This window comes from Macaca thibetana, chromosome 2, assembly GCF_024542745.1.
Source record: "Macaca thibetana thibetana isolate TM-01 chromosome 2, ASM2454274v1, whole genome shotgun sequence".
Classification (NCBI taxonomy): domain Eukaryota; kingdom Metazoa; phylum Chordata; class Mammalia; order Primates; family Cercopithecidae; genus Macaca; species Macaca thibetana.
Window position 1 is genome coordinate 149,664,203 of NC_065579.1, and position 13,377 is coordinate 149,677,579.

General features: G+C 43.4%; 1 protein-coding gene across 1 annotated transcript in view; it reads left to right on the forward strand.

Annotated features, from left to right (window-relative positions):
• Window positions 1-13,377, forward strand: part of ITGB5 (integrin subunit beta 5) — a 122,592-nt gene that overhangs the window by 3,270 nt on the left and 105,945 nt on the right. Inside the window, exon 2 of the mRNA XM_050781635.1 lies at window positions 10,208-10,293. Coding sequence (XP_050637592.1) covers window positions 10,208-10,293 — 86 coding nt within the window. The remainder of the gene's footprint in view (window positions 1-10,207; window positions 10,294-13,377) is intronic.

The window sequence follows — 13,377 nt, forward strand, 5'->3', positions numbered from 1 at the left end:
AAAAACGTAGTTACTTAGAGAAAAGAAAGAGATGACCCTCAGGGCCATGCTTGCCTGGCTGTTCCTGGACCAGTGGTTGAATGGCTCTCTCTGCTGCTCTAACCTCTCTTTCATCTCGGTATGGATTTCCAGCCGGAAACCTTAGGTTTCAGGGGCTCATTTCCCTGGCCGACTGACAACCCCCTCCCGTCCCCACCAAGGGCTATCTCCTGTTCTCTTTATTATCTTACGGCCAAGAGCCTTCAGACAGAATCCTAGGACATGGTCTTCCCCCAAAACCAGGGGTCTCACTGAGGTGAGGCTTTTCCACGCTGCCTTTGCTAAGAGAGAGAGAGGAATACCATCTTATAAAGAGGATCCTGCAACACCACTGGAATTATGTGTGCTATCACATTCATTTCTTTTTAAAAAAGCAATCAAATGTTCTTCTGGTGAATGCTCTGCCCATCCTAAGACAGCCCTTTGTTTTATTTAGTGGACTCATGTTGGCAGCACCCTTCCTCTACCCCCCACCCCCTACCACATTTCCTGTGGTCTGTGATGGGGTTGTTGGAATTTGGCTGGGTCTGCAGCTCTCTGTAGGTAACCAGACACAGGTTTAGAGCTGACAGGACAATGAAATACAAACAGTGGGTTTGGTCTGTAGACTGCTGTTTATCCTATGGATTTACATTTTAACTCCATCATCCTTGAGTTGGGGGAGCTTTTTATAAAGGGGATTGAGGCAGAAGAGGGCAGGGTCTAATTAGCTCTAATTAGTATTCCCCGCCTGCTTGTTCTTCATGCTTATTTAGCTACTGAGGCAACGGGGAATTAAAATGTCTAAGTAGTTTGGCAAAAGGCCTTTTGTGCCTGTGTGCCCTGGTAACTACTTTTTCTTCTTCAGCCTGGCCACGGAAATATTCTGAGATGCTTTAACGATATCAGTAATGTGGGACAATTACACACTACTTAAATAATAGGGCCCCTTTCACATGGCAGTGTGCAGCTGGGTTAATGGGATAGGGTCTCTTTTCACAGGTATTTCCAGTTGGCTGGAGCTGAGGGCCTTGGAGAACTGACTGCCGTGGTTTGTTTTCCTTCTTTCCGGTTCGAATGGGATTAATGGCCTCTATAAATGTAAAGGAATGCTTTATTTAGAGGCGCCCATTTGTTTCTGAAGCTTCTTGCTTCCGTTGAATGCAGGGTTTGCTTCCCGGGCCTCATGGTGAAAAGTTTGCTTCAAGACAGGCTTGACTCATCCCCTAAGGCTGATGCTTTGAAGGTACTGCAGGGTACCCTGCGCTCTCTTTATAGGATTCCCTCCCCAACTCCAGCCAGACATTTTCAGAGCTGGTTGTCTCTTGAAGAGCTGAGACCTACTTCTGCAACTTGTTCCCTTTAGTTATTCTCAACTCTTACTCAGCGTGATCCTGAGATCCAACTCAAGTCAGATCATGTCTCTCTGCTTAAAACCTTCAAATGATTTCCCAGAGTCCTGCCAGGTTCCACGAACTCTCCACTGACTTCCCTGACTTTACTTCACCACTTTCCCTTCAAGTCCTTTGCTCTAGCAGCATGGGCCTCCCACTGTCCCTCCAGCGTGCCAGTCATGCCCCCATGGCAGCCCTTCTTCCTGCCTGTAATACTCTCCTGCAAGAAGATATCTGTATGACTGGCTTCCTCCACCCTGCAACCCTTTTCTTATCGTCTCTTGCTCAGCCAAGGTTTCCCTGGCTGCTCCCAGCTAAAGCTGCAACCTCCTCCCTATATCCCGCGTTCTTTTTATCTGCTTTCCTTCTTTAATTTTTGTCCTTAGCACTCATCACCATCTAATGTAACTACATATCTTGTTCACTATTTCCCCTAAGTAGAATTCTCCCCCAGCCAGGATGTGAGCTCTGTGAATAAGGGAGTCTTTTTGGGTTTATTCACCTCTGTATCCTCCATGCCTGGAACAGCACCAGGCACATATTTGTTGATTGAAGAATGGATGAACCTGAGTTTTGGTAATTGGGAGGTGAAGAGGGCAATGTATCCCATCCTCAACTCCCTGTTGCCTTCTACAGCTAGCTTTGAAGTCAGGGACTATGCATGTGGCTTGCTAGGAAGAAACATCCTGGGAGAAAGAGATTCTGTTGGAATGTGTCAGGATTTTTTTTTTTTTTTTTTTTTTTTTTTTTTAAATGGAGTCTCACTCTGTTGCCGAGGCTGGAGCGCAGTGGTGTAATCTCCGGTCACCGCAACCTCTGCCTCCCAGGTTCAAGCGATTCTCCTACATCAGCCTCCCGAGTAGCTGGGAGGCAGAGGTTGCAGTGAATCAAGATCACACTACTGTACTCCAGCCTAGGCAACAGAGTGAGACTCCATCTCAAAATAAAATGAAAAAGAAAAGAAAAAGTACATATGTAAAGGTTTTTTTTTTTTAAATTGAGACAGAGTCTCTCTCTGTCTCCCAGGCTAGAGTACAGTGGTGTGATCTCAGCTCACTGCAACCTCGGCCTCCAACGTTCAAGCGATCCTCCTGCCTCAGCCTTCCAAGTAGCTGGGATTACAGGCATGTGCCACCATGCCTGGCTAATTTTTTGTATTTTTAGTAAAGATGGGGTTTCACTATGTAGGCCAGGCTAGTCTTGAACTCCTGACCTCAGGTGATCTGCTTGCCTCAGCCTCCCAAAGTGTTGGGATTACAGGCATGAACCACTGTGCCAGGTGTCTCTTTTATTCATTCATTAATTTATTTTTTAAAAGACAGAATCTCGCTCTGTCACCCAGGCTGGAGTGCGTTGACGTGATCATGGCCCACTGCAGCTTGAACTCCTGGGCGCAATTGCTCCTCCCACCTGGGCCTTGCAAAGTGTTGGGATTACAGAAGTAAGCCAGTGTGCCCAGCCCTTAAAAAAGCCTTCTAAGAATTGAGAAATCCAGAAAAATTGAGAAGATAGTGATAAGAGTTCCCATCTACCTCACACCCAGTTTTGCCTATTATTAACATTTTACATTAGTATGGTACCTTTATTATAATTAATGAATCATATTGATATGTTATTATTAACTAAAGTCCATCAGTTTAGATTTCTTTAGTGTTTACCTAAGTCCTTTTTCTGTTCTAGGATCCCATCCAAGATACCACAGTACATTGAGTTGTCATGTCACCTTGGGTTCCTATGGCTGTAACAGTTTCTCAGTCTTTTCCTTGTTTTTTATGACCTTGACAGTTTTAAGAAGTACTGGTCAGATATTTTGTAGATCATCCCCTTCTTGGGATTTGGCTGATGTTTTTCCCATGATTAGACAGAGTTAGGTGGTTTTGGAAGAAGAACATAGAGGTAATCAATTACCTTAAAAAAAAAAAAAAACCTTTTGGTAGGTAATATAGTCCCATAATTTTTAAAAGTATAACTCATTAAGTGAGAAGCCTGTCTTTCTTGTTGCCCATCAGTGCGGGATATTTCTGTGACCCCCTTTCCTAAACAGATTATGCCTACATAATTCCTATTATAAAGCTACTAAGCTTTCTTATGTATCCTGAGGGTTTCTATGCGTGTGTTACAAATATCCCTCTTTCATTTTTATTCAGAGGCAGCACAAAACACAGTGTGTATCTTGCTTTTTATTTTTAACTTAACAATGTATTGGCGTAAGCTTCCTGTCAATACAGAGAGCATGCTCATTCTTTCTTTATAGCTGTATAGCACTCCATTATATGAATTGGTGCTTTAAAAATAGAAGTCAGATCTGTAAGGCTGGTATTGTTGAGTGTTGTGCAGATGTCTGATGTTCATAAAGGCAGTGTAGAATGAGAACTGCTGGGATAGAACCTTCCTAGGGCATATTTGCATTTCATGGTAACATTTAGACATATGGCTATTTAGTTGCTAGAGTCTATACTGGGACTGTTTTGTCCATTGTGTGACAAATGTGAGGGCCTGGTTCAGGGTGTGGGGAGAAGCATTCCAGGGCATTGCCAACTTCAAGGCAGAAAGGCCATTTCAGCTTCTGTATTCGCTTCTGTTATCCCACGGAATATTTTGGATCAGGAAATTCCAGCTGCAGATGTATGTTTTAGTAGTAGTTGTCTGACCTTGGACCCATGGGGTGTATAGAAGTGGAGAGAGGCTGAATGGAAGGAGGCCAGTCGGGAGGCTATGGCAGGAATTTAGACCAGAGGGCCTGGCTTGGACTGTTGGGGCTAGAGGTTGCAGACAGGAAGGGTTGGCTTAGGATAAACATTTCTTGCATCTTGAAAGGAATGATCAACCGGATGTGGTGGCTCCTTGGATGATTGATGAAACACAGGGGTGAGTCAGTGGGTTTTGGAAGAACATATTTTTAGATTACAGTTTGCAATAAACACTGGGCTTCAGAGATGTGAAGCAAAAGAGATACAGGGAGTTGCCACTGAGCTGGGAATAGTCACTATGCAAACAGCAACGAAGATGAGATGTGGCTATCGTCTGGGCTGCTAGTTCCTGTTTCCATGACCTAGACCTAACACTGACATTTGTGAACTCTGAGTGTTTAGTTTTTTATTCATTGCTTCCTTCCTTTTCAAAGTGCTTATTGGTGCCAAGTGACTCATCCAGCAAAGTCCAAACTCTCTGAAATATTAATAGGTGGAGAGAGGAGAGATGCCAAAGGGAGTGAGTCTGACACTCCACGTATCAGCACACAGCCTGTGGTTTAGGATCCTGGAGTACCTGTCTGGTACCTGGCACCCGGCACACTGTGAGTTCCTGGACATCAAGGGCTGGTAGGTCATTCACCTGTGCATCTCTAGCATCCCCCCCCAGTCCAGTGCTCAGCATTTAGGGTGTGTCAAGTGCAGAGTTTCTTGAATTTGAATTTGTCCCAACATCAACCGAATTTTAGGGCAATCATTTTGAGTACAAACGACTTTACTTTTCTATGTGAATAATAATAACAGAAACAGTTAGTATTGCCATATGATAAATTGTTTTACAGTTGTTCATGATGTTTTCATACCAGGTGACTATCACATCCTTTGAGTTTCTTTGGTATTGTGTCCAATATTCAGTAAGGGCTTTTAGGCTGCTGGACCAGAAGACCAGAGTTCAGTCTGATGTGGGTCAGAATTGAGGAGCTCTTATTGTACTGAGCCCTGGATCTCCAGCCCAAGTTCCCAGAGCTCAGTGACGAGGCTCTGGTAATTATAAAGTGTTGTTTGTAAATGTATGTGGCTTTGAAGCTGGGTGAGGAGGCTCAGGCTCACGTATGTAATCCCAGCACTTTGGGAGGCTGAAGTGGGTGGATCACTTGAAGTCAGGGGTCAAAGTCAGAAGACCAGCCTGGCCAACATGCTGAAATCCTATCTCTACTAAAAATACAAAAATTAGCCAGGTGTGGTGGCATATGCCTGTAATCTCAGCTACTCGGGAGGCAGAGGTTGCAGTGAGCCAAGATCATGCCCGTGCAGCTTGGGCAACAAAGCAAGACTCTATCTTAAAAAAAAAAAAAAAGAAAAAAAAAAAAGTATGTGGCTTTGATCAGAGTCCTAAGTGAAGCCTTTGACCTCAAATTCCTTTCTGATGAAGGGGCTGTTACGGATCTCCAGAGGACCCTAGAGCTCAGCAGGTCACACCAGCCCTATGTCCAAGATGGCAGAGGGACCCCCAGGCAGGCATCTCATGTGGGCACTTGCTGGCAAGGACCCCATCTGACCTCTTTTTTGTAGATAGGGCTCCTTGTTTCAAGTCACATACGCTTGTTATCTTACATTTTCATCTGTAAAAAGAGGCAACTTGACTAGCTCATCTTAAAACAATCCTAGCCCCAAGGTACTGTAATTTCATGATTTTATGGAAATGATTTTATATATCAGAGAAAAGGATATGCATCAAGAGCCTGAGTTTATATTTGATAAAGTTGAGGAGAGGAGAAGCAAAGTTACTTTTGTTCTAGATTTGTTTCTTTTCCCCTGCAGATAGTGGTTGCTGACAGGTACGGGGATTTGACCAAAAAATGGGACTAGCATTTTGCAACTCTTTTCCTGCACACACTTTTGTTTTTAAAGGCTTAAGTGCCTATTTGAAAATCACTAAGTGAGCCAGGTGTGGTAGCTCATGCCTGTAATCTTAGCACTTTGGGAGGCCCAGGCAGGAGGATCACTTGAGCCCAGGAGTTTGAGACCAGCCAGGTGTGGTGGTGTGTATCTGTAGCCCCAGCTACTTGGGTGGCTGAGGTGGGAGGATCACCTGAGGCCAGGAGTTTGAGGCTACAGTGAGTTATGATCACACTACTACACTCCAGCCTGGGCAACAGAGCCAGACCCTGTCTCAAACAGACAAGCAAAAAACAAACAAGAAATCTAAAAAAGAAAAGAAAACTCACTGAGTGAGTGAATTCATTTAAAATTAGAAGGAGTTTGTCAGTAGCAGGTCCAGCTTCCCAGTAGGTTGTGTTCTCAGACCTTCTTGGTCCTCATTTGGGTCTGGGATGGCTTTTCCTGCTGAAGTGAGGTCAGGCATGGTAGGTGGGTCCCAGCAGCACCAGAGCCTCCTGCTGCAGGCCTCCCTGGGTGAGGTAGATAAGGATGAGGAAGCCTAGGGTTCAGGGTTAGGGCTGGTGGAAACCTTTGTTCTCACCTGCTGTGGGCTCTCAAAGCCTCTGTTCCTTTCTTCCTAGCCTCTCAGGTTCTGCCTGTTTCTCCCTCCTGTCTTGTCCCAGCTACCATCCTTATGCCGATTGGTATTTCTTCCTTCTGAAGTCCCTGGGGTGACATGATAAAGCTTCCTTCCCCACTACCACCACCTCCTGCACCCACCCCTCTCCCAGTCAGCAATTTTGCCATTTGAGATTTCTGTGAGTTTTTACTGCTGGTGACAAAGGAGAAGCAGGGAGTTAAAATTAGCAAATTAGGGAAATGTTCCAGTTGCAAGATATTGGTTTTTTTTTTTAACCCCTATTTTGGCATTTCTTCTCTTTTACTTTTTAAATGTTTCTTTTCTTTTTCCAGCTTTATGGAGGTATAGTTGACAAATAAAAATTGTATATATTTACAGTATGTGATTTGATGTTTTATTATATGTATACATTTGTAGTGATTACTACAATCCAGCTAATTCACATATTCATCACCTCCCATAGTTATCTTTGTGTGTGTATGTGGTGAGAGTATTTAAGATCTACTGTCTTAGCAGTTCTCAAGTACACAATACATTAACTGTAGTCACCATTCTGCACAATAGATCGCCAGAACTTATTCATTTTCTCTAAATGAAACTTTGTACCCTTTAACCATCTCCTCTTTTTCCATTCCACCTCCACCCCACCAACCATGGCAACCACCATTTTACTCTCTGTTTTTCTGAGTTCATTTTTTTTCCATTCCACGTATAAGTGACATAATGCAGTATGTCTTTCTGTGCCTGGCTTAATAGTATCCTCCAGGTTCATCCATGTTGTCACAAGTGACAGGATTTTCTCAATTTTTTAAGGCTGAATAGATTTCATTGTATGTATATACCACTTTTTTAAAATATCACATTTTCTTTATTCATCTGTCTGTTGACTCCATATCTTGGCTGTTATGAATAGTGCTGCAAGGAATATGAGAGTGCAGGTATGTCTTCGACATACTGATTTCTTTTCTTTGGTTATATACTCAGCAGTGGAATTGCTGGAACATGTAGTAGTTCTGGTTTAAGGAACCTCCATGTCGTTTTCCATAATGGCTGTACTAATTTACATTCCCACCAACAGTGTACAGAGTTCCCCTGCTTCCCTTTTATCAACATTCTTGCTAGCACTGGCTATCTTTGTTTTTTTCTTTTTTTTTCTTTTTTTGAGACAGAGTCTTGCTCTGTCGCCCAGGGTGGAGTGCAGTGGCGCTATCTCGGCTCACTGCAGCCTCCACCTCGTGGGTTCAAGTGATTCTCGTGCCTCAGCCTCTCGAGTAGCTGGGATTACAGGGGTGCACCACCACACCCAGCTAATTTTTGTATTTGTAGTAGAGACAGGGTTTCACCATGTTGTCCAGGCTGGTCTAGAATCCCTGACCTCAGGTGATCCACCCACCTCAGCCTCCTAAAGTGAGCCGCGGTGTGAGCCACAGTGCCTGGACTTATAGGAGTGAGCCACGGTGCCTGGCCCATTGCTTATTTTTCTAATTGGGTTATTTGTTTTCTTAATATTGAGTTGTTTGAATTCTTTATATATTTGGGTGTTAACCACTTATCAGATGTATGGTTTGCAAATATTCTGTCGCATATGGTAGGTTGTTTCCCTACTCTGTTGATTGTTTCCTTTGTTGTGCAGAAGCTTTTTAGTTTGATAGATTCCATTTGCCTATTTTCATTTTTGTTGCCTGTGCCTCTGGGATAATATTCCAAAAGTCATTGCCTAGTGTGATGTCAGAGAACTTTTTTCATATGTTTTCTTTTACATTCCAGGTGTTACATTTAAGGTTTTAAACCATATTGAGTTGATTTTTTAAATATAGTGTGAGATAAGGGTTCAGTTTCATTCTTCTGTATATGGATATCTTGTTGTCCCAAAACCATTTATTGAAGAGACTAGCCTTTTCCCATTGTGTGTTCTTGACAACTTTGTTGAAGATCAGTTCACTGTAAATGCCTGGATTTATTCTGGGCACTTTATTCTGTTCCATTGGTCTATATGTCTGTATTTTTTGTTGTTGTTGTTGTTTTTGAGACGGAGTCTCGCTCTGTCGCCCAGGCTAGAGTGCAGTGGCCGAATCTCAGCTCACTGCAAGCTCCGCCTCCCGGGTTCACGCCATTCTCCTGCCTCAGCCTCCTGAGTAGCTGGGACTACAGGCGCCCGCCACCTCGCCCGGCTAGATTGTTGTATTTTTTAGTAGAGATGGGGTTTCACCGTGTTAACCAGGATGGTCTTGATCTCCTGACCTCGTGATCCACCCGTCTCGGCCTCCCAAAGTGCTGGGATTACAGGCCTGAGCCACTGCGCCTGGCCTATATGTCTGTTTTTATGCCAGTACCATGCTGTTTTAATTACAGTTGCTTTGTAGTATATTTGAAATCAGGTAATACAATGCCTCCACCTTTGTTCTTCTTGTTTAAGGTTGTTTTGACTATTTAGGTTTCATACAAACTTTTGTGGTTTGATAAAAATTTTAGGATTTTTTTTTCTATTTCTGTGAAAAATGACATTGGGATTTTGATAAAAAGTGAATTAAATTTTTAGACTGGATAGCATGGACATTTTAACAATATTAATTCTTCCAAACCATGAGCACAGGATATCTTTCCATTTTGGGGGTCTTCTTCAGTTTCTTTTTCTTTCTCTCTTTCTTTCTTTCTTTCTTTCTTTCTTTCTTTCTTTCTTTCTTTCTCTCTCTCTCTCTCTCTCTCTCTCTCTTTTTTTTCTTTTCTTTTCTTTTCTTTTCTTTTCTTTTCTTTTCTTTTCTTTTCTTTTCTTTTTTTTGGCTTTTGAGACTGGGTCTCCTTCTGTTGCCCAGGCTGGAGTGCAGTGGTACGATCATGGCTCAAAGTGTGTACTATTACACCTGGTGAAATTTTGTTTTTCTTAGAGACAGGGACTCTACATTGCCTAGACTGGTTTCAGCCTCCTAGGCTCAAGCAGTCCTCCCGCCTTCACCTCCAAAATGTTGGGATTATCATAGGCGTGAGTCACCATGCCCAGCCTTGGGTTTGCTTTTTTTTTTTTTTTTTTTTTTTTTTTTAATTTGACCTATTAATAGATATGTTGAATCAATGGATTTCCTCTATCTTAATTCAACATTGTGTTCCTGGGATACATGGTTTCTTTCAGTACACTGTAAATTTTGATGTGAGAGTATTTGATTTATAATTTTCTTTTTTTAAAAAAATTCCTGAATAAAACCAATGTATTGTTTTTTCTTTCCTTTTTTTTTTTTGTACTATTTTTGTCATTTTGGACAGACTAAGTGTAAAGGGGCCTTTCTTGTTCTCTCTCAGAAAGAGAGGATTTGCCGAGTTATGGGGGAAATGAGAATCCAAGTGGATCTAGCAGAAGAAATGGAAGTTGCTAACACAAGCATGCATGTTTGGTGAATGCTTCAGAAACTCAATGTTCAGCCTCAGCAAATGAGTCTTAACCTGCAATTAACAATGGGACCTGCACCCTTTAGACTCAGAGAGGCCTCCTGTTAAAGAAGGAAGTAATTCTCCCAACTTATTCAAAGGCCTGATCCATGAAATTTATAGCCAGGGACTAATTAGTGCATCATCTTTATCTTGCTTTAAAGGTCTCAACATATGCACTAGTGGAAGTGCCACTTCATGTGAAGAATGTCTGCTAATCCACCCAAAATGTGCCTGGTGCTCCAAAGAGGTATGTAGGTGGGGGAGGGGAGGAAGACGGGAAGGAATGTTGCGAGGGTGAGGGTGAGGGTGAGGGTGAGGAGGGGGCAACACCACAACACACCAGTTCACTGTACCTAAAAATCCTATGCAGATTCTGTAAGCTGCCTCTTCCCCGTCAGGCCAGAGTGATGACAAATCCAAGTTTATGAGACAATAAGATAAACTGGGTTTCTTGATAGTGTGGAATGCTAATCCTGTTTAGGGGAAACAAGACTTTCCTTCCCTTTTGTTTGGAAACCAATTAGGATTCATCTGTAGTTTTCAGATCTTTGGTTTAAGAACACCAGAAGACCTGAGCTTGTGAATCGAGTTTGTTGCATAATGATTCAAAACATGTCTAGATGGGTGGCATGTTGGTGGAGGCCAGTCATCTTAGTGTGCTTACTTGAAAATAAATATTAGGAATTAGTCTTTATGGAATGATTTTATTTAAAAATAATGGCTGCCATTTCTTTAAGCCTCTTAGAAAGAGATATAAGTTTGGGACAATGTTAGGCTATTGATATCATAAAGCAATGTGGGCTGGGTACTGTGGCTCACACCAGCATTGTGGGAGGCCAAGGCAGGAGGATTGCTTGAGGCTTGAGCTTAGGAGTTTGAGTCCAGCCTGGACAACATAGAGACTCTATCTCTACTAAATAAATCAGGAAAGAAAGAAAGAGGGAGGGAGGGAGGAAGGAGGGAGGGAAGGAAATGTAACTTTCTAGACTAATCAGAACATGATTGATTTCTAAATTTCCTGTCTTGAAGGAAATTTCTGGGTCACAAACCCTCCGTGTAAAAGGGCCCCATTAAGGTTATTTGTAGAAGAACCCAGGACTTGCTGTTTTGGACTGGCTCAGTCTGCAACTCAGTGTGTGATCCCTGTCAGGAGGACCAAGAGATGGCTCTCGGGAGGCTGGGGTTAGTCTCCATCATGGCAGCCTCAGAGGTCTGGGGATTCCTTTAACCTATGATGGCTAAAAATGATCATGTGGGGACCTTACTAGGTGTCATACCTTTTGTACATCATATAATATCTCTGATTCTCACAACAGCTCTGTCAGGTGGGTGTAATACACTTGTTTTATTGATGAAAATATGAGGCTCAGAGCAGTAAAGTGACTCACTCAAGGTCATACAAGTGTGCCAAAGCTGGGGTTTTAATCTGACTTCTGAGCCCAAGCTTTTCCCTCCAGACTATATGGCCTCTTGCTTGCTATATGAACTCTCTAAAATGTCATTTTAAAACTTTGGGAGTTCTCAGTTTACTTTGAGAGAGGAATCTTTCCAACATATAAATCTTTAATCATATTTGTGATTAATCGTACCATCTTTGTTATCACCCTTCTTTAAAATCTTCCTTTTGTTCTCTGTGACCTGCAGGGCAGGTCAATAGAGACCTGCTCTGTGGTCTCTTGCCTTCCTCCTGCCATCATCTCTTGTCTGACCTGAAATTTAGCCAGAGGGAACCACCTGCAGATCCCCAGAGAACTCAGCTTGAGAACCCTGCCTGATCTTCCCGGTGTTGCTCCTCTCCCCAGAAAGCCTTGCTGGCTTTTTCTTCCTCTTTCCTTCTTTTTTTTTTTTATTTTTTATTTTTTTGAGACAGGGTCTTGCTCTGTCACCCAGGCTGGAATACAGTGATGCAATCGTAGCTCACTACAGCTTCCCTTCTGGGCTCAAGCAATCCTCCCACCTCAGCTACCAGGTAGCTGGGACTACAGGTGTGCGCCACTGTGCTCGGCTAATTTGAAAAAAAATCTTTTAGAGATGGGATCTCTCTCTGTTTCTCAGTCTTGTCTGAAACACCTGGCCTCAAATGATTCTCTTGCCTTGGCCTCGCAAATTGCTTGGATTACAGATGTGAGCCACCATGCCCGGCCCCTCCTTTCCTTGACTGATAACCTTGTTTTATCATTTTTAAGAATCAATTCGGCCAGGCATGGTGTCTCACGCCTGTAATCCTAGTACTTTGGGAGGCTGAGATGGGCGGATCACAAGGTCAGGAGTTCGAGACCAGCCTGGCCAATATGTTAAAACCTCATCTCTACTAAAGATACAAAAAATTAACTGGACGTGGTGGCGTGAGCCTGTAATCTCAGCTACTCGGTAGGCTGAGGCAGGAGAATCGCTTGAACCTGGGGGGTGGAGGCTATAGTGACTTGAGATTGGGCCATTGCACTCCAGCCTGGGCAACAGGGTGAGACTCTGTCTCAAAATACAATACAATACAATACAATACAATACAATACAATACAATACAATAACACAACACAACACATTACATTCAGGCCCAGTGTGCAGTGGCTCACACCTATAATCCCAGCACTTTGGGAAGCCAAGGTGAGTGGATTGCTTGAGCTTAGAAGCTCAAGACCAGCCTGGGCAACATGATGAAACCCCATCTCTACAAAAAATACAAAAAATTAGCTGGGTGTGCTGGTGCATGCCTGTAGTCCCAGCTACTTGGGGGACTGAGGTGGGAGGATCACTTGAGCCCAGGAGGAGGACCTGTAGTGAGCCGAGATTGTGCCATGGCACTCCAGCCTGGGCGACAAAGCAAGACCCTGTCTCAAAAAAGAAAAAAAAAAAAAAAGAATCGGTTCAACCTCATCTACTCCATAACGACCTGCGTACCTGATCGTCTCCATCTGTCTATCCAATCATTTATCCATCCATCCTTCCATCCATCCATCCATCCATCCATCCATCCATCCATCCATCCATCCATCTGTGTATTCATCTGTGTATCCATTTGATATGAGAATGTAAGCTCCCTCCACTGGAGTGTTAGGGACAGGGGTTCTTTTTTTCTTTTCTTTTGAGATGGAGTCTCACTCTGTAGCTCAGGCTGGAGTGCAGTGTTGTGATCTCGGCTCACTGCCACCTCTGCCTCCTGGGTTTAAGCAGTTCTCTGCCTCAGCCTCCTGAGTAGCTGGGATTACAGGCACGTGCTACCATGCCCGGCTAGTTTTTGTATTTTTAGTAGAGACGGGGTTCACCATCTTGGCCAGGCTGGTCTTGAACTCCTGACCTCGTTTGTGATCCACCCACCTCGGCCTCCCAAAGT